Source organism: Arvicanthis niloticus, chromosome 20, assembly GCF_011762505.2.
Source record: "Arvicanthis niloticus isolate mArvNil1 chromosome 20, mArvNil1.pat.X, whole genome shotgun sequence".
In the NCBI taxonomy this organism is placed as follows: Eukaryota; Metazoa; Chordata; class Mammalia; order Rodentia; family Muridae; genus Arvicanthis; species Arvicanthis niloticus.
In genome coordinates, this window is record NC_047677.1 from 46,601,305 (window position 1) to 46,621,538 (window position 20,234).

General features: G+C 48.0%; 1 protein-coding gene across 2 annotated transcripts in view; it reads left to right on the forward strand.

Moving 5' to 3' along the window:
* The window catches only part of Fkbp5 (FKBP prolyl isomerase 5), a 115,139-nt gene that overhangs the window by 6,274 nt on the left and 88,631 nt on the right, over positions 1–20,234 (forward strand). The window contains exons 2-3 of one of the 2 annotated variants that reach the window (XM_076917250.1): positions 4,078–4,286; positions 17,450–17,487. In XM_076917250.1, coding sequence (XP_076773365.1) covers positions 17,485–17,487 — 3 coding nt within the window. In that variant the 5' untranslated portion in view covers positions 4,078–4,286; positions 17,450–17,484. The remainder of the gene's footprint in view (positions 1–4,077; positions 4,287–17,449; positions 17,488–20,234) is intronic. The other variant, XM_076917251.1, reaches the window with a different exon arrangement.

Here is a 20,234-nt window from a genome sequence, read left to right on the forward strand (position 1 = left end):
TTCTTTTTTCCCCCTCTTCCCTCTTCCTCTTCCCCCTCCTCCATTTCTTCCTTCCCTTCTATTCCTCTCCTCTCCTATCCCCTCTCTTCCCTCCACTTCCCCAGCTCGCCATCTTTCCCCCTCCCCCTCCCCTCCCCGTCACTCTCCTCTTTCCCCCTCCCCTCCCCATTTCCCCCCCCCCCCGCCTCAGTCTCTTCAGTTGGGATCCCACACTGACACATCTTGTACTTCCCGTTTCCAGGGAAATTCCTTGCCTACTCGACCACACCCGCTCTTGAGGACCTGCCCATCTCTTTGGGCAGAGCAGAAGCCAGACAGGGACCTGGATTGTGAGGCAAACACCCCTTTGCTGGTGTGCGCCAAGAGCCTTCGAGGGGCAGGGGTATAGCTCCCCGACACCTGGAGCCTGGCTTGGGCTGCAGGGTCCGAGTGCTTCGGGGAAGAGGTGGGGACCTCGTGGAATACCTGACTCTGGCCCCTTCCAGCTGCAGTTAGTAGGACAGAGATCCCTCCCCACCGGTGCCCTGACATCTCCTGCTTCCTGCCCTTGCTGCTGGGAGGCCCAGTCACCACAGCACACTGGCACACGGACACTCGGGCTCCTCCCAGGAACCCTTGAGAGGACCAGCTGCAACTGGGGGCGCCTGGCCCTGCCAGGGTCACCGAGCCTCAGCAGGCCCTCCACCCCTTTCTGCGCCCCCAGGTCTCAAGCAAAACACCACTCTGTCCTTCACTGCTGAGGGGTGGAGGTGACTTGGCGAGGGGTTATTTTTAGCAGGGATTTGAGAAAGGCACTTTTCTCTTTGACTTTCACTGGGCGTCACTCCCTAAACCCCCCCAGCCTGAGGAGGCCGGTTGGGAAACCCCCTCTTAGGAAGAGGAAACCGGTGCATTCTGCTTTGCAGTTAATTCTCAGGACCAGAGTGGCGGGCAGGCGTGGGGCTGCACGAATGGGGAAGTTCCACCTCATTCCGGGTCTCTGTGTCTCACAAATTTGGGGAGCAAAGTGGATGATGTAGTGTATAGAGTCAGGGTTCTCAGCGTTAGGGACTGGATGCCCAAGGGACTACCTTGGGTATTGTCAGGGACTTCTGGGAGTTTTCACAGAGGCTACTTTTATGTTTTCTTTGTTGTTTTTGTTTGTTTGTTTATTTTGATATAGGGTCTCACTAGCCCTGGCAGGCCTGGAATCGGCTATGTAGACCAGACTAGCCTTGAAATTATAGTGATTTGCCTGCCCCTGACTCTTGAGTGATAAGATCAAAGGTGTGAGCCACCACACCCAGCCTTTTACAGAAAGGTTTTAAAATTACATTTTGCTGGTGCTGGTGAGGTGGCTCAGTGTATAAAGGTACATGCTACCTAGCTTGGTGGCTCAAGTCAGTCTCTGGAACCCAAATGGTGGCATGGGAGAACTGATTCCAAACCTTCTCCCCAAATCTGTGTATTGATGCATGGACACACAAAAGCACACGTGCACACAGACACACACACACACACACACACACACACGATTCACACACACAGGATTCTCTCTCACACACACATACAGAACTTACACACACAGGACTCACACTACACAGGACACATACACACATACACACTCATGCACACACAGCACACATACATATTCTTATATACACTCACACAACATATACACAGACCACACACACACTACACAGGACTCACACACACACCTATGATTCATACACACAGGACACACACACACATACACATCCATGCACACACAGCACACGTATATACATTTATACACACTTACATACCACATACACTATATATACAGACCACACACACACACACACCACAAGACTCAGAGACACATATATATTCATGCGCACGCGCACACACACACAGACACACACAAACATACTCATAAACACTCGACACTCATATACACATATACTCAAAAACACACACACACATGCACACTCACATACCACACACACCATACACACACAGACCACACACAGGACTCTCATACACACACAGGACTCACAAACATTTACACCCATGCACACACTCATACCCACAACACACACCACATACACAGACCGCACACTCTCACACCACATACCACACACACTCATGTACATACAAATACAAGACACTCACACATGCCACACACACACACTCACATAGTATACACTCATACACACAGCACACAAACATACACTTACACACACCATACACACACAGACCACACACCATATACACTCATGTACACACTCAAACACATGACACACACTCACACATACCACACATACATATACTCACACACACTCATGCACCCAAATACAACACACACCACAAACTCAGACTCCTCCCCCCAATAAATAAATTATAGCTGAGACTGAGGACATGCTTAGCAGGTTTGTGTGCTTATTCTGAAAGCAAGAGGACCCAGTTCAAATCCCCACAGCCCAGGTAAAAGCCAGGATCTGTGTGAGCCCAATATCGGGTGGATCCCAGGAGATCGATGGCTAGCCAGCCTAGCCCAACCCAAGATGATCATGTTCAGAAAGAGAGATCCTGTCTCAAAAAGGAAAGTGTAAAATCGATAGGCAGAGACATCTGATACAATCTGTACACTCATGTACACTCACGTGGGTTCACACTCACACGTGTGCAGAACACATCCAAAATAAAAGAGGACAGAAGGGATGGCTCAGGAGTTCAGAGTCTGTGTTACCTTCCCATAGGCCTGAGCGTAGCTTCCAGTACCACAGGCCTGTAAGCCCAACTCCAGAGAGCCCGGGCTTTCCTGTCCTTTGTGGATAACCACGTACATGACAGACATATGCATGCAAACACACAGATTAAAAAAATCATTTTTGCCTGGGCATGGTGACACATGCCTTTAATCCTAGCACTCAGGAGTCGGAGGCAGGCTGATCTTTGTGATGTAGAGGTAAGCCTGGTCTACAAATAAAATCCAGGACACAGCCAGGGATGCTACACAGAGAAATCCTGTCTCAAAACAAAACAAATTAAAAAGACCAAAAATTAATTTTTGTTATTTGTTTACAATATTATTATTAAATTAATTAAATTTTTTCAAGATAGGATCTCTCTATGTAACAGCCATGGCTGTCTTGGAACTCCATCTGTAAGCCAGGCTGACCTTGAACTCACAGAGACCCACCTGCCTCTGCCCCCCAAGTGCTGGGATTAAAGGCTGTTTTTTCTTCTTAAAAATAAATCCTTGCAGTGGTGGTGCACACCTTTGATCCCAGCACTTGGGAGGCAGAGGCAGGCAGATTTCTGAGTTCGGGGCCAGCCTGGTCTACAGAGTGAGTTCCAGGACAGCCAGGGCTACACAGAGAAACCCTGTCTCGGAAAACAAAAAACAAAACAAAACAAAAACAACAACAACAATAAAACAAAACAACAACAACAAAAAACAAAAATAAACAAATAAATCCTTAAAAAAATAAATTTAGCTGCTATTACTGGAGAGGAGAGTGGAGAGCAAGATTAGTAGGGGTGGTCGTCATAAAATTTTTAGACTGTTTTCTCTGCCTCCTCAGTGATATGACGTGTGCCCCGGCCAAAATGAACTTTTGAGGCTGGCCTTGAACTTCTGATCTTGCTGTCTCCATCCACCTCAGTGCTAGGATTACAGGCATGCACCGCCATGCTCAGCTTATAAGGTGCTGGGGATAGAACCCAGACGCTCACGCATGCTAGGCAATGTTTACATTACCAGTTTAGCTATCTCCAGCCTGTTGACAGCAACAGGTAGGAAGACCTCCACTGAGGACTTAACTTGAATACAGGAGGTGGGAGTCACCTTTGAAACCAGAACAAGTGGCCTTGAGTGAAGAGGGCGGAGTGAGGAAGAGGGTCAGCAAGGCTCTTTTGCTACTGGTCTGTCCCTAGTGAGACAGCAGCCCCTCCCCCTCCCAGAACCCCTCACAAAGCTTAGCAGGGGTGGCGGTGGAGGGGGGCCGCTAGCAAGGCCAAGACTTTGAGAAAGGACACTCTCAAGGCCATCCAGCCAGGGACAGGCAGAAGCGGGGGCTTTGTGGTTAGCTGATTTCTGTCTTCCTTTTCAAGGTCGTTAAGATTCTGGGCCAACCCCATCCTTTTGTCCGGCCTGCAGAGGAGAGAGTTGAGCTTACTAGAGAGGACCCGGAGGGTGCAGAGGTTCCTGGGTGCTCCCTGCCCTCTCTCTAAAACACCTGTCTGAAGCTGCCAGCTGCTGGGGACCAGAGGATGACTGAGATACATTCTACTGGCTGTGACATCAGAGTTGGCATTCCCAGGTGAGAAGAGGGCTGGGAGAGGCGGCTTAGGAATAAACAGTGAGCTGCTGGCAAGGGAGGCAGGGGAGGGAGACTCCCTTGGACACTCAAGGCTTCTCCTCTGAGCTTTGTCTCCTGCAAGCCCCTGGAAAGGAAGAGAGAGCACTGACCGGGAGTCAGGAGCCCTCACTTCCGGTTCTAGGGCTTTCAATGGCTTCCTCTCTTGGGGCAGTGGTCTCCCGCGAACAAGAGGGAAGCAGTCTTTAGAAGACCTCAGCTCCTGTCAGAGTTCCTTTTCCCTGCCCCAGCTCTTTTGCCTGAGTCATGTCTGCCGCCTGGAATGCTGGGATTTCGCACCTTCCCACCGAGCAGCTAGTAGCTGGACAACCAGGTCTGAGAGTCAGCCTGGAAGCACTTTGGGAAAGCTGATCGCTTTGGGAAACCTCTCCCCCCCCCCCAAGAAGACAGTCCAAGAGGTGTTGTGCTTAGTCACTCACACCCAGGAAGACTATCCCTCAACAAACACAGGAGCTGGGAGTGGTGACACACACCTGTAATTCCAGGCACTGGGAAGCAGGCTCTCCCAGGTTGACCTTGGCTATCTAGTGAGGTTGAGGCCAGCCTGAGCTACTTGAAACCCTGTCCCTCCTGGACCAAAAACAAGTGCTGGGCTCTCAGTGAGTAGGATCCCTAGAACCCAATTCAAAAGCCAGGCATGGTGGTACTGTGTGTCTGTAATACCAATACTAGGCCAATACTGGGGAAACAGCAGCATCAGGGGGAACCCCGAAGGTCATTGCCTGGCCAGCCTTGTTGAGTTGGTTTGCTTCAGGTTTGGTGAGAGACTCTGTCTCAAAAAATAAAGGTGGGGAATGATTGTCACTTGATGTCCATCTCTGTCCTACACACACACACCAAAAAAAGCATAAACACAACAACAAAATGCACGGTGTCTAGGTCAGGCCTCGTGGGGTACACCTTTAATCCCGGCCCTCTGGAGACAAGAGTCAGGCTACACCACGAGACTGTCTCAAACAGCAACAACAACAGCAAAACCAAATATGGCTCCCACAACCTCACCCAAGCCCACTCCCACGTGCCCAGCACACCAACCAGTTTACAAGAAATGTTTCCCGTGGCTCCCAAGTGTACCAGTTGGTGGGTGTCACCTTCATACTTACAGACACACAGACACAAGCAGAGACACCGACATGTTTACATCTACAACCCAATACGAGCATGAGCGTGCAGTATACCCGCCCCCCCCCCCATCAAATGCATACATACATGAGCACATGGACACACATGTATATGGGGTTTCACTCTTCACACACCTCCTGCTGATCCATGGCCCAGCCTCCCCCACCTTTATGCCCCCTTCCCCCAAGGCTCTCACCTGTGTCCTGAAGGGAACTTAGGAACCTGTCAACACAAAGCCCTGCTTGCCCCTGGCTGCCTCTGGGTTCCTATCCATCCTGTTTCATTCCTGCTGTTCTTCCTCCTGGCATCTGGGGTGATGCAGAAGAAGCATCCAGGGCTGGGGGTTCACCTTGGGGCACCCTGCTTGAGTGGCTGGCAGGAATGGGGCCACAGAGAGGGGAAGGGCAGGTGAGTAGCTGTGTAAAGACTCTGTCCCTTCAGTACACAGAAGTCTCCAAGGCACTGCGGTTTTCGGGACCAGCACACTGATGCTGGTTTCTCTCTCTCTCTCTCTCTCTCTCTCTCTCTCTCTCTCTCTCTCTCTCTCTCTCTCTCTTTTTTTCCTCATTATGCTTTTGTTTCTGTTATGCTTCGCCTGAGTGTATAGGTGCCTACCACACCCATGTCTGGTGCCTGAGAAGGCGAGGAGAGGGTGTTGAATCCCCTTGAACTTGAGTGGTGAGGTGGCTGTGAACCACCATGTTTGTGCTGGGAACTGAACCTGGATTCTTTCGGAAGAGCAGCCAGTGCGCTGAGTCCCGCCATCTCTCCAGCATCTTTGGTTAGATTTCTTCACAGTCCTACCCCATTCTGTGCCTATGTGTTGTCTTTGTTGCTGGGAGACCGGGCTTTGAGTAGCTCAGCCTGGCCTCAAATTAACTATGTAGGCAGGATAACCTTGACCTCTGACCCTCTTACCTCTACCCGGCTGAGGGCTGGAATTACAGATGTGTAGCTTCCGCTGTTGAAAGGCAACTTTTCTCTGCTTCAATTGAGGCGGAGGCCTGGGCATGCGAGGCTGAGTTGCCTGAAGTTACAACCTTTTAAAAAAAAATTAGTTTTGTGTGGGTGTGTACAGCAAGCAGGTACCATGACATGCTCTTGGAGATGAGAGGCTTGTGGAACTGGGTGGGGCTGGGGTGCGGCTCTGTGGGGCATCTCTGTCTCTGCTTTTTTTTTTTTTTTTTGACTTTCTTACATTGGAGGGACAACTTGTGTTTGATCTTTGATTCAACAAACATATCTGTTTGGAGCCATTCTCAGGGACTGTCACCTGCTCTCTCCAAGCCTGAGGTTTACCGGTTGTCACAGTTCAGGTGCCGTGGCCTGGCATTCGGGTTATGTTCCTAAAACAGATGAAAAACCTTCATTACACTCATGTTTGTGTGTGTGTGGGTGGGTACATGTGTGTCACCACATGCCACCATGTGTAAGTGTAGGTCAAAGGACAACCTGTGGGTAAAGGTTCTCTCCTTCCACCTTGGAGACTAAACTCAGACCAGCATGCTGGCCAGCAACCTCCTTTTCCTGCTGAGCTAGCCTGCTGGCTCCCCTAAAACTCCTCATCCTCCTGCCTCCACTACTAATCCTGTGTGCTGGGATTACACCGGATCTGGACTCTTGCTGGAGAGGCCTCAAGCTTGAGGGGAGGCTTAGAGAGGACCGGGTTCTGGTTATGAAACATGATGCCCACTGTTTCACGTGGGTGCTCTTTCAGACTCCTTCAGGCTATTATGGCATTAACCCGTGGCCACCCAGGGAGAGGGGTCACGTCTGTGACACAACCTACCAGATCTGAAGTGCCAAACAGGGAGGAAGTTTGGAGTTGATTCAGTCTTGTTCAGCTGGGGATGCTGTGCCCAGAGTGTGTGCCTGGGGCTGGCGGGATGGTGATGGCGGCAGATACAAGGCTGAGACCTAGTGGGTCCTCAGAGTCACACTCAGTGGGACATGTCATCATGCTTCTGTATAACCCCAGTTGAGGCAGGAAAGCTGAGTGTCCCGGGCCAGACTGTATCACACAAAGACCCTGCCTTAAAACAAAAAACCTGAACTGAAACAATAGTGGGTGTTGCTGGGGGTGTGTGTGGCTCAGTGGGTAAAGTGAGGAGGGTGGGAGGGAGTCAACGCCCTTGTAAACTCTAGGCCTGTGAGAGAGGCACAGCTGTAATCCTAGACCTGGGGTGTCAGAGACAGGGATGATGTCCAGAGGAAACTTGCTGGCTAAGGCAGCTGACTGGATGCTCTGGGATCTGCAGGAGACTTTGCCTCATCACACAAGGTGAAGAGCAACTGAGGAAGACACAGATCATCAACCTCTAGCCCTCCACAGGCATCTGAACACGCACAGGCACTCACGCATGCGCACCACATACAAATATACATTAAAAAAAAAAAAAAAAAAAAAAGCCAAGGGCTGGTGACAGAGGTAGAGCAGCTGGCCAGCATTCCCCAAATCTCCTGTTCCATCCCCAGTGTCACAAAAGCAATGACAGGAAACAGAGCTACAGAGCTCGCATCCATTACCCACCCCCACTGATCGGAGCCGGTGGTCCAGTAGGATGGCCTGTCCATTAGCCCCTCCTCCACAGCAGGAGCGCCTGCAGACAGCGGGAGCTCAAAGCCCCTCCAGTTGCCCCATAATGAATAAATGAGTACATTTATTCAGATTTACTGGAATGAGAAAGTATGATTCGTTTTTATTTAAGACAGATTTCTGTCCCGACCTTTTTTTTTTTTTTTTTTTTTTTCCTGAGACAGGGTTTTTCTGGGCAACCCTAGCTGTTCTAGAACTCATTCTGTAGACCACGCTGGCCTCGAACTCACAGAGATCTGCTTACCTGAGTACTGGGATCAAACGTATGCCACTACCAGCCCACCAACAAAACTAATTTTTTATTGATTATAGAATATTTAAGAGAAAGAAAAGTTTGAGAGTAAAACTCCATGCGTATGTATGTATGTATGTATGTATGTATGTATGTATGTATGTATATATGTATGTATATCTATCTAGTGACAGAGTCTTGAGTAGCACAGGCTGGCATTGAACTTGGCATATAGCCCAGGATAACCCAAGAGCCGAATGACAGGCAAGTGTCACCACACCTGACTCTTCATGATTTTTGAATGGAATTCAAATGACTCTCAAGCCTTAAGTTTCTTCTGGTTGGTCAAGAGAGATGTCCTTGTTGCTAGGGCTTGCAGGTGGGGTGTTTGCCCGCCATTGCGACACTTGGCAGGCAAAGCAGGAGAAACCCTGTAAAAGAGAGGTCAGCCAGTGCCACAAGGCACCAGAAGATCCTATCTCAAAAACAAACCGAAAGAAGGAAGAAAAAGCGACCTCCTAATGACCCACTCCCTGTGATAAGTGGCTGCTACTCCTGGCTGGTCTCTGTGGTTACAGCCCCAGGGAGACAGACCCACGGAGGCGTGGCCTTTGGCACATCACTTCTCAGGGCCTGGGCCAGGGACAGTCATGTCCTCCAGGGCTGTCTGTGAGGGCTGCTGGCGTGGGCGGGTGAGGGCTTGGCTCTTGGAAGATGTGGATGATTGAGGGAAGCAAAAAGGGCAGGGAAGCCCCGCACATGTGCGAGCCTACAAGCATTTGGTAGTAGGAGAGGCAGAGCGGGAAGGCCTGGGAGAGAGAATGTGAGAAATCAGGTAGCCAGGGAGACTGGGGGACTGGGAGGCTGGGGGTCTGGAAGGATAGGGGGCTGGGGGGTTGGGAGGCTGGGGTACTAGAGGGCTGGGAGGCTGAGGGTCTGGGAAGCTGGGAGGCTGGGAGGCTAGGGGACTGGGGGTCTGGGAGGCTGGGGGTCTGCGGGGGTCTGGGAGACTGGGGATCTGGGGGTTTGGGGGCTAGGAGGCCGGGAGGCTGGGGGGCTGAGAGTCTGGGAGGCTAGGGGTCTGTGGGGGTCTGGGAGACTGGGGATCTGGGGGTTTGGGGGCTAGGAGGCTGGGGGGCTGGGAGGCTGGGGTCTGGGATTGCTGAAGGGCTGGGAGGCTGGGGGTCTGGGAGGCTGGGAGGTTGGAAGGCTGAGGGTAGGGAGGCTAAGAGGTGGGAACCTGGGTAGATGGGGTGCAGAGGGGCAGGGAGGTTGGGAAGCAGGGAGGCTAGGAGGCACATGGGAAGCAGCAGGGCCTGACATCACCTTCTTTATTCCACGTTGGGGAATGTATAGATGGATTGTTTTGTTGGAGTTTTGTTTTTTGAAAGATTTATTTTTTTGTATGGGTGTGTGTGTGTATGTATGTATGTATGTATGTATGTATGTGCACCACATGCATACAGTGTCTTTGGATCCCAAAGAAAGTGTCAGATCCCTTAGAGCTGTAGTGAGAGATAGTTGAGAGCTGCCATGAAGCCATGAATCCCGAGAACCAGACTCAGGTCCTCTGCAGAAGCAGCTAGCGCTCTTGAAGGCAGAGCCATCTCTCCGGTCCTGACCGTATGGTTTTAAGCACATGGCTTGCTGACACTGCAGCCTGGGAGCTTCACTCCCTTGGAGAGGCTGGCTGGCTTACAGCATCAACAGTGGCTCTGCCACTCACTGGGGAGGCACCTCATTTAACTGCCTTGTGCCTCAGTTTCCCTACCTGCCACAAGGAGATAGCATCTACCTATTGAGGCAGTGGTTAAAGATGATATTCTTCTTTTGTTTGTTTGTTTCTTTCTTTCTTTCAAGACAAGAGTCTCACTATGTAGGTTTGGTTGGTCTGGAACTCTATATGTAGACCAGGCTAATCTGAACACTGTGTAAATCAGGCTAGGCTGGAACTCACACAGATCCATGTGCCTCTGTCTCCCAAGTGCTAGGATTAAGGGTGTACACTATCGTGCCTGTTAGTTGTTCTGTGACTTCAAGGATAGTGTCTAGCTGGACAATGATGAAAGTCTCTGTAAGCTCAACTGGGGCGGGATATAAACTGGACCTGTGGCAGCAAAGGGACAGAGCCTGTGGCTCAGAGACACTGAAGAAGCTAAGGTGGAAAGATAGTTTGGGCTTAGGAGTGTGGGGACTAGCCTGGGCAACAGAGTCCAGGGGTGTAGCTTGGCAGTAAAGCTTATTTAGCTAGCTCTGAGCTTTATTCTCAGCACTACAAAGAATCAAAGCAAAACAGACCCTGGATGGTTTGCCAGTGTCAGGTTCAACCAGCTGTCTCTTAGGGAGCCGCCCCGAGTGTATGGATGTGTTCTTTCAGAGGCAAGTTTCCCACCACCCCCACCCTGGCTCCTCCCTCTTCTTGCCCTTTGGTTTTACTTTTAACATTGTTACTTACGTATAGGTGCATATGTGTTTATGTGTGTATGGTCAGAGGACAACACACAGGGGTCGGGTCTTAACTTCCACCATGCCGGTCCCAGGGGATTGGTTTCAGGTCATCAGGCTTAGTGACAAGCACCTTTACCTGCTGAGTCACCTTCATCTTCCCTTTGTATTAGTTATTTGGTTTCTTTTCTCATTACTGTGACCAAGTGCCTGACAAGAAACAACTTAAGGGAGAATGGGTGTACTGTAGCTTACAGTTTGAAGAGATACAGTCTAACACCATAGGGAAGTCCTATCATCAGGACCCTGAGGTAGCTGGTCACATTGTATCTACAGTCACCAAGCCGAATGGAAGGAAGATGAACCAGGCTTAAGAAACCTCAGGTCCTGCCCTCAGTGGCTCCCTTTCTCCATCGAGGCTCTGATATTTAATGATTCCTTGACTTACCAAATTAGCTCCATTATTTCAAATATGGGAGCCTATGGGGGACATTTCAAGTTCAACCACGGCATTCTTCTTTTGACTTTCCAAGGTTTTTTTCCCCACCAACACAAAAGTCATGCTTCGTAGCTGGAGAGATGGTTGGTGGAGATGAACCTCAGAGATGGCTCAGTGGATGGCCCTAGTAGAGGACCAGAGCTTGGTTCCAAATGTCACCTACTGTGGTTCAGAGCTACCTGAAATTCCATCGGGGGGTGGGGGGGTGTCTCACACCCTCTTCAGACACTATAGTTACATGCTCATGTGCATAGTTAGAAATAAAATAAATCTTAATTTAAAAAACAAACAGCATACTCAGATCCCTGGAAAATGGAGGGAGGTGGGCCAGGACATCAGCTGCAGAGCAGAAGTTAGACATCTGCAGGGACTGACCTAATGCCATTTGGAGAAGAGGGTAAAAGAAAAACAAACAAAAACAAACAAAACCCAAGTGAACTGGTTTAAAAAAAAACACTTATAAGCAAATACAGAGAAGGGGCTGGAGAGAAGGCTAACTGCCAACACTGGCTGCTCTTGCAGAGAGGGGACTTGAGTTCAGTTCCTAGCCCCCACATGGCTGCTCACTACTGTCTTAGAGCCAGTTCCAAGGGCTGTGATGCTCTCTTTTGGCCTCTGCAGGTACTTTACACACCCGGTACACAGCCATACATGTAGAGAACACATTCATACATTTAAACTGACAACACAGAGAGAAGCCGGAAGGCAATGGATCAGATTTAGAATTATGCACACACTGCATGCTTTAGGTCAAGTTCACAGAGGCATAATTACACGTAATACCATGCACCATCTTTGTGTACAGGTGGGTTTTTTTGTTTTGTTTTGTTTTTTGTTTTTCGAGACAGGGTTTCTCTGTGTAGCCCTGGCTGTCCTGGAACTCACTCTGTAGACCAGGCTGGCCTCGAACTCAGAAATCCGCCTGCCTCTGCCTCCCAAGTGCTGGGGCGCGTGCGCCACCACTGCCCAGCTGTACAGGTGTTTTTATTTGTTTGTTTCTTGTTTTGTTTTGAAGCAGGGTCTCCCTACATAGCTCAAGCTGTTCTGGTACTCACTCTATAGAGAAACTGGCATCAAACTCACAGAGATTTCCTGCCTCTGCCTCCGAGTGCTTTGACTAAAGGCGTGGGCAATCATGCCCAGTTTATGTACAGTTCAGTGGGTTTGGTGTGGTCAGTGATGGAACATCAATCTCAGGCCTCACATATCCTAAGCAAGGCCACGTTGAGCTACAGCCCCAGCCCAGTTTGATGATGGATTTTGTTTGTTGTTGTGCCTTTAGATTTATTTATTTTGTGTGTGTGTGTGTATGAATATTTTACCTGTATGCATGTATGCATACCACCCATGTCTTGTGTGTCAACAGAGGTCACAAGAAGGCCTTGGATACCCTAGAACCGGAACTACTGAGGGTGTGAGTCACCCTGTAGGTGCTGGGCAGATGCTCCTAATTGCTGAGTCATCTCTCCATCCCCAATTTGATGCCTCTTGACAAATGCGTTTGTCGACTTAACATTGCTGCTGTGCCGCCTCATATAGAGCAGGACCTTCATCCCAAAGACTTCTTTGAATTTTTTCCTCCACCAGTTTGTGCTTGGTTTGAGCCACCCCAATCTCTTTTCTGTCAGTGTGGATTAGCTCTGTATTTAAAATAAATACTTAGGGTTGCTGTATTGGGGGGACGTGCACCTGTGCACGTGTGTGCGTGTGTGTGCGCGTGCATGTGTGCACATGTGTGTGCCTGTGCATGTGTGTGTGTGTGTGTGTGTGTGTGTGTGTGCAGCCACATGAGCCATGGCTCCATGAGAGGAGGTCAGAAGATAACTCTGTAGAGTCAAGGTTTTCCTTCCACCTTTATGTGGAATTTGTGGATGATGATATATCACTGGGTTTATACATCATTGAGCCCCACCCCAGGGCCTTCAGCTCTTCTGAGCCATCTCACAGCCTCTGGAGTTATATTTCTATAATTTTAGATAAAAGGAGTGCCCATTATGTGTTCTCTCTCTCTCTCTGTGTGTGTGTGTGTCTGTCTGTCTGTCTCTGTCTGTTTCTGCATGTCTCTATGCGTTTGAGTGTGCAGCCACACAGAATGAACTAAAATGGGTGTGTAGCAACCTCTCACTGGAGTGCACCTTGCTCATCATCCCTGCGGGCTTTTCTGTTCCTTCTCCTCCTCCTCCTCCTCCTCCTCCTCCTCCTCCTCCTCCTCCTCCTCCTCCTCTACCTCCTCCCTCGCCAACTATTTCCTAGAATTCGGGTTTGTTTTGCTTTTGTTCGTTGTTGAGACTAGGTCTTGTTTTGTAGCCCAGGTTGACCTGGAGTTATACTTCTTATCAAGTTATTCTGTCAGCCGCTGGGAACATCAGTTCCACAAACAAAATCAACCGGTTTGTTTTCTTTACTCCAACTAGTGCCTGACAGTGCCTGGTATCCAATGACAGAGAAGTCCAAGTAAGGACCCAGTGCATTGATCTTGAGGGCCCCAGCCATGTGGCGTCCAAGCAAAAATATTTAAGACATGACCTAGCTTTACTGGGTGTTGCTATCTCCCGTTGCTGAAAGCACACAGAATGAGACAGAAGAGGAAGTCAACCATAGGTCCACCAAATGATCAAAGTTAAAAATGAAAATTCAGGCTGGAGAGATGGCTCAGTGGTTAAGAGCACTGACTGCTCTTCCAGAGGTCCTGAGTTCAATTCCCAGCAACCACATGGTGGCTCACAACCATCTGTAATGGGGTCAAGACAGCTACACTATGCTCATATAAAATAAAATAAATCTTTAAAAAAATGAAAATTCAGGGCTGAAGAGATGGCTTAGCAGTTAGGAATACCAGCTGCTCTTCTAGAGGATCAGGGTTTGATTCCCAGCACCTGCACGGTGGCTCACAGATTCCAGGATCTTACAGCCTCTGTATCCATTGGGCGAGCATATAGTCCTGTAGGCATACACAAGAAATCAAAATAAACCTTAAACAAACAACATTAACAACAAAACCCCACCAACTCATTCAAAATGATGATAGAGGGATGCTGCTGACTGGCTTGTTCCTCATGCTTGTTCAGTCTGTTTTCTTAGACCACCCAAGACCATCTGCCTAGGGGATGGCACCGCCCACAGTGGGCTGGGTCCTTCCACATCATTCATTAGAAACATGTTTGTGTACAAGTGACAGAAAATGTAAAATAACATCAAAATTAGACTTTCCCATCCAGTGATGTTCAGAGGTAAGCATTCGAACAGGACTGACTCTACAATGATCAGAGACCCAGATTCCTGCACACACACACACCCCCACCCCCACCCCGTCTTTGTCTTTCCTGTCTACAACAAGCACTTTGACCTCATGATCCAGCTTGGTATCTGGGCTCCTGCTATTGCATCTGCATTTATCTAGCAGAAAGGTGAGAAGAAAGAGAGCTGTGAGCCTCTCTTTCTTTTTCAATTAATTAATTAATTAATTACATCCCAAATGCTTCCCCCCTTCAGATCCCCCTTCCCTTTGGCTCTGAGAGGGTGGCTCCCTTCCCGACCCCAGCCTCTCTTTTTAACATCTTTGACCATCTTTTCTCCTCTCATTAGCCTGAAGATGAGTTCATACCTAGCTGCAAGGGAGGCACAGAAATGTATTCCTTTTGCAGGTAACTGTGTACCTACTCAAACATCAGGGGGAAAAGGAAATAATGGAGGATAAATAGAATTTTGTTTTTATTTCTTGCATGGAAATTTACTTGATTAAAAAGAAAAAGAAGGGGTTGGAGCAATGGCTCAGTGGTGAAAAGATATGCTTCCAGAGGACCTTAGTTTCTCAGTCCCCATGTGGTAACTTACAAGTGTCTGTAACTCCAGTTCCAGGGCATTCACGGGCCTCCCCAGACACCAGGCAGGCGTGTGGCACACAAGTGTGCATGTAGACAAACCACCCATACACATAAAATAAAAATAAATATATATATTTTTAGGAAAAGAAGGTGGCAGAGGAGAAGCCATTACTGCTTTCTCCTCTGGATGTGATGGTATGTGCCTGTAACCCCAGCACTTAGGGTAGAGGCAAGAGGGCCAGGAGCTCAGGGTCATCCTTGACTACAGATTGCACTCAAGGCCAGCCTGGGGTATGTGAGTCTCTCTGTCTTTCCCCTCTCTCTGTCTCTCTCCTCTCTCTGTCCCTGTCTGTCTCTGTCTCTTCCCCCCCCCCACTCACACACAGCATACACACAGCATAGAACTCCACAGAGAAAGGTGTCATCTTTTACTTATGCAGGTGGCAGACTTTACGATGCCGCAATAGGCTATATGTCTCATATCACTTCCTTGGCACCAGGGGACAATTTCTGCTGGGTGAATTCTCAGAAGAGGAAGCGCTAGGCCAAAGACCGTGTTACTTATTGCCAAACATCTCTTTGAAGAAGTTCCATCAGTCTCTACTCTACCAATGATATCGTTCCCACATCCTGACCATGTGCTGTGTTACAAAACATTGGCAGCCTTAGGTAGACAAGGCTATCTTTCTGATAAACGTAGGGTGTATGGTTTATGTTTCTGGTTTTATGAGTCACCTTAAATGTCTTTTCAAATGTTTTAATGATTGATTGATATTTCATGTTTCTAAGAATTTGGGGTGTGTGTGGGGTGGGTATATATGCATTTGTGTGTGGTTTTAGTTGGGTATTCTTACCCCTTGGCACTCCAGTCCTAGTGTTTTGGAGACAGGGGCTCTCACTGGGCTGGAAATCACCAAGCAGTGTAGGTTGACTGGGCCAGTAAGTCCCAGAGATCTGCCTGTCTATGCTGCTCAGCACTGAGATTCCACTGTGCCTGGGTCTTTTTGTTTTGTTTTGTTTTGTTTTTTGTTTTTTGAGACAGGGTTTCTCTGTGTAGCCCTGGCTGTCCTGGAACTCACTGTGTAGACCAGGCTGTCCTGGAACTCACTGTGTAGACCAGGCTAGCCTGGAACTCACTGTGTAGACCAGGCTAGCCTGGAACTCAAAGAGATCCTTCTACCTGCCTTTGCCTCCTGAGTACTGGGATTAAAGGTATATCCCACGACACCCAACGTATGGGATAAAATACATATATGTGTTTTAAACAATTTATTTATTTTTGTTCTAAGCATTTGGGTGTTTTGCTTGTATGTATGCCTGTGTTCCATGTGCCTGAGGAGACCAGAAGAGGGTGTTGGATCCTCTGGATTTGTAGTTACAGACACTTGTGTAGTTGCTGGGAATTGAACCTTGGCCCTCTGGAAGAACAGCCAGTGCTCCTAACCACTGAGCCATCTCTCTAGTTCCAAAATATAGGTTTGTTTTACATGTCCACTGTACCCTGTGTTAGTGACCACTCTACAGTACACTTCAGCATCTGGCAGTACTGTGTTGCTCTTTTTCAGTTTCCCTCCACTTCTCTATAGTTATTTTTCCCAGAATGAATGGCAACTGTCAACTTATCATATTACTATTGGGATTGCAATAGTCTACCAAAACTATCAAGGCTGGTGAATGGTATACTATATGGTTGTATGACTTTTCCTGTAGAGACACAAACAAATAGTCCACCAAAATGCGACTTGGTAACCCCACAAGTGTTTTGGGGTTAGTCATAGGACTGTAGAGTCTTCTCTCTGCAGAGATTGATTAAGGTCTTTTTTGCCTTGGAGACCAGACCTATTAATCCTGAGACTCTCTGAGCATCTTGAATCTTTTTTTTTTTTTTTTTGGTTTTTCGAGACAGGGTTTCTCTGTGTAGCCCTGGCTGTCCTGGAACTCATTCTGTAGACCAGGCTGGCCTTGAACTCAGAAATCCACCTGCCTCTGCTTCCCAAGTGCTGGGGTTAAAGGCGTACATCTTGATGCCCGGCGAGCATCTTGAATCTTGAGTTTCCTGAGTTACCATCATTACTAAAACAGGTTGGAACTGGCATGCAGAAACTGCCTGTATTTTAGGCCTGGAGAGGTGTGTCGTCTGTGGTTATGAGCCCTTGCTGCCTTTGCAGAGGACCCAGGTTCAGGTCCTAATGAGATAGTAAAGGATTACTGGACCAACTTCATGAAAATGTGAAGTCCACAGAGATGATCTTAGATTAAATACAGTCTAAATTCTTCTCTGCCTTTCATGCAAACAAAGAATACTTGTGTGTGTGTGTGTGAATTTCTCAGTCAAATTTGAATTTCACAAAGACAACAAATTATCTTTTTTTTTTTTTTTTTTTTTAGCATAAATATACTCGTGCGAGATTTGGGACATACCTATGGTAAGAAATTACATGTTGCTTCTCTGAAATTCAAAGCTAACTGCGTATCTCGAGGCAAGCAACTCCTCCAGAGATGAGCCCAGCGCTCAGGTGGCTTTGAAACCAGACTGCTGGCTCATGAGAGAGAGAGAGCCGTATCAGAGGCAAGGCAGAGGGTCTTGAATCTTCTTGGTTTTCCCAGCCTAGAGAACCTGATAAACCACTTGTCTGAGTATGAATTGGAACTGGTCTCCTCTGTAACCGTGAGCCAAACTAAACCCTTCCTCCCTTAGACTGCTTCTTGTTGGGTACTGGGTCATAGCCAAAGAAACACAGCTAGTTACTGTGCCACAATGCCGGCAGTGGAGGTGGCTGGTTCCTTTGGTGATTGCTGAACATCGTTTGAGAGGACTTGCTTTGATCTTGGTCTGGTTCAGATGTGGAAACTGTGGGGCTCAGGCTCAACCTGGTACCGGAATATCGGGCTTTGGGACAATGAGCCATGGAATCATAAAGAGGCAGGTTAGACTGTGCTAGGTGGTTACTGGACTCCTCTGATGAGACCTGTGCCCGAGTACTCTCACCCGGTTTATTCCTGTCCCTTGAACCCTGTCTGCTTTAACCAAACTGGAGGTGGTAGTGTTGACGCCCTGTTAATTGGAGGCCCAATTCCAATAGAATTAAATGGTCTTTAGGGATATTTACCTATGTGAACCATCACTTAGTCATCCTAGCAACATTAACATTTTGCTTATTTGTTCACTATGTGCGTTCGTGCGTGCGCGCATGCGCATACGCATACGCTCTTGGGGAACTGCAGCCCCAGACTTTGCATCCATAAGGCCGGAACTCTATCACTGTACCGTCACCCTCTAGGTCTTCAATATCTTTCAACAATACTCTGTAATTTTCATGGAGTAAGTTTTAGACTTCCTCTGTTGCGTGCATCCTGAAGTATGCTCTTTTGGGTTTGGCCGAGCAGGTAGAGAATATGTGCACGGCATAGATCTAAAGTCCCATGTACTACACAAAATGTTATTTATTTATTTATGCATCATAAATGAGAGTTTTAAAAAATCTTAAATTTTATTTTAGATTATTTAGTATGGGGATAAGGAAATACAACTGTTGAGTTGGTATCCTGAAGCCTTATTGAGTTTATCCATTCCAATACTTGTTTGATTCTTGATGCACAGAATAGCATATAGCTGGAAAAAGAGAATCTATCTTTCTTTCCTTTCTCCTTCCCTCTTCCCCACCTCCTTCCTGGCTTCTTCTTCCCTTCCACTTTTTCTTTTGGAAACAGGGTTTCTAGCTCAGACTGGCTCTAAACTTACCAAATAATCCAAGATAACCTTGAACTTCTGATCCCCCTGACTCTACTCCTCTAGTCTTGGCATTACAAATGAGTGCCACCACACCGGATTTAATTCTGTACCGTGGAGCAAACTCAGGGTTCTGTGCATAGCAGACAGGCCTTCTGCCCAGTGACCCACACCGGCACAGCCTGTGGCCAATCCCGCATGAACAAATATTAACGACAATAAGCACACTTGTAGAAAGGACGCCAGTGCCTCAGACCCATGGGATTGGGAAAGCCTTCCTTTGGTTAAAGTCCCGATGTTGACTGTGTGTGTGTGCCGAGAAAGCATCAAGCACACAGCCTTCTCCCTGGCCCCACTACACAGAGCACACCTCCTTGTCCAGCTGCCAATAGCAAACCAGCTGTACGTTAAAGCCCACCCACCCCATCCCAGCTGCTCTGTATGTACACAGGGTCTTTCATTTCCTTTCAGGCCAGTCCCAAAGCCTGCAGCTTGGGACACTGGCCCAAGTTTACTCTTTTATTTTTATTTTTTATTTTATTTTATTTTTTTTTCGAGATAGGGTTTCTCTGTGTAGCCCTGGCTGGCTGGCCTGGAACTCACTTTGTAGACCAGGCTGGCCTTGAACTCAGAAATCCGCCTGCCTCTGCCTCCCAAGTGCTGGGACTAAAGGCGTGCGCCACCACCGCCCGGCCCACATTTACTCTTGCTTTTGCTTTTTAGCCTATATCTCTCTTTATGTGTTTCTTGTTTAACTGTCCTGACTAGAACATTCCATCCAATATGAAACAGACATGGCTAACCAGGCATGATGATGTGTGCATTTGGGAGACGGAGGCTAGAGGATCAGGGACTTAAGGTCGTCTTCCACTACACAGCAAATCTGAGGCCAGCCTGCACTGCACGAACACCTCTATTACAAAAACAGAAGCAAAGTAAAAGTTAAAAGTGACCAGAGTGGACATCCTTATCCTGTGCTTGTACACTGGGCAAGCACCCAGTCTTTCATTATTGTGATGTTAGCTATGGGCTTCCATAGATGCCTGTGGCTGTTGTTTTATAAATAAAGTTTTACTCAAACACAGCCATTCTATGATTCATTTACATGTACCCATGGCTACAATTACAGTTGACACAGTGTGATAAAGACATACGGTTTTTAAACCTAAAATATCTGTTTGGCCCTTTAAGAAGACCACTGGAGTATTTTTAAAATTTGGGGTTAGTTTGCTAAGAAGCAGTGTAGAATAACTTCTAGTCTTGGGCTGAGGCTCCAAAAGCTGTATCATTTAATAAAAGGAAACAAAACCAGCAAAACAAACAACAACAAAATCAACCTCTGACAGGGGCTGGAGAGGTGGCTCGGTGGGTAACACACACACACAATATGCATGCAATAAAAATGAGAAGGAGGGTCATGGGACCAGAGAGATGTCTGAACAG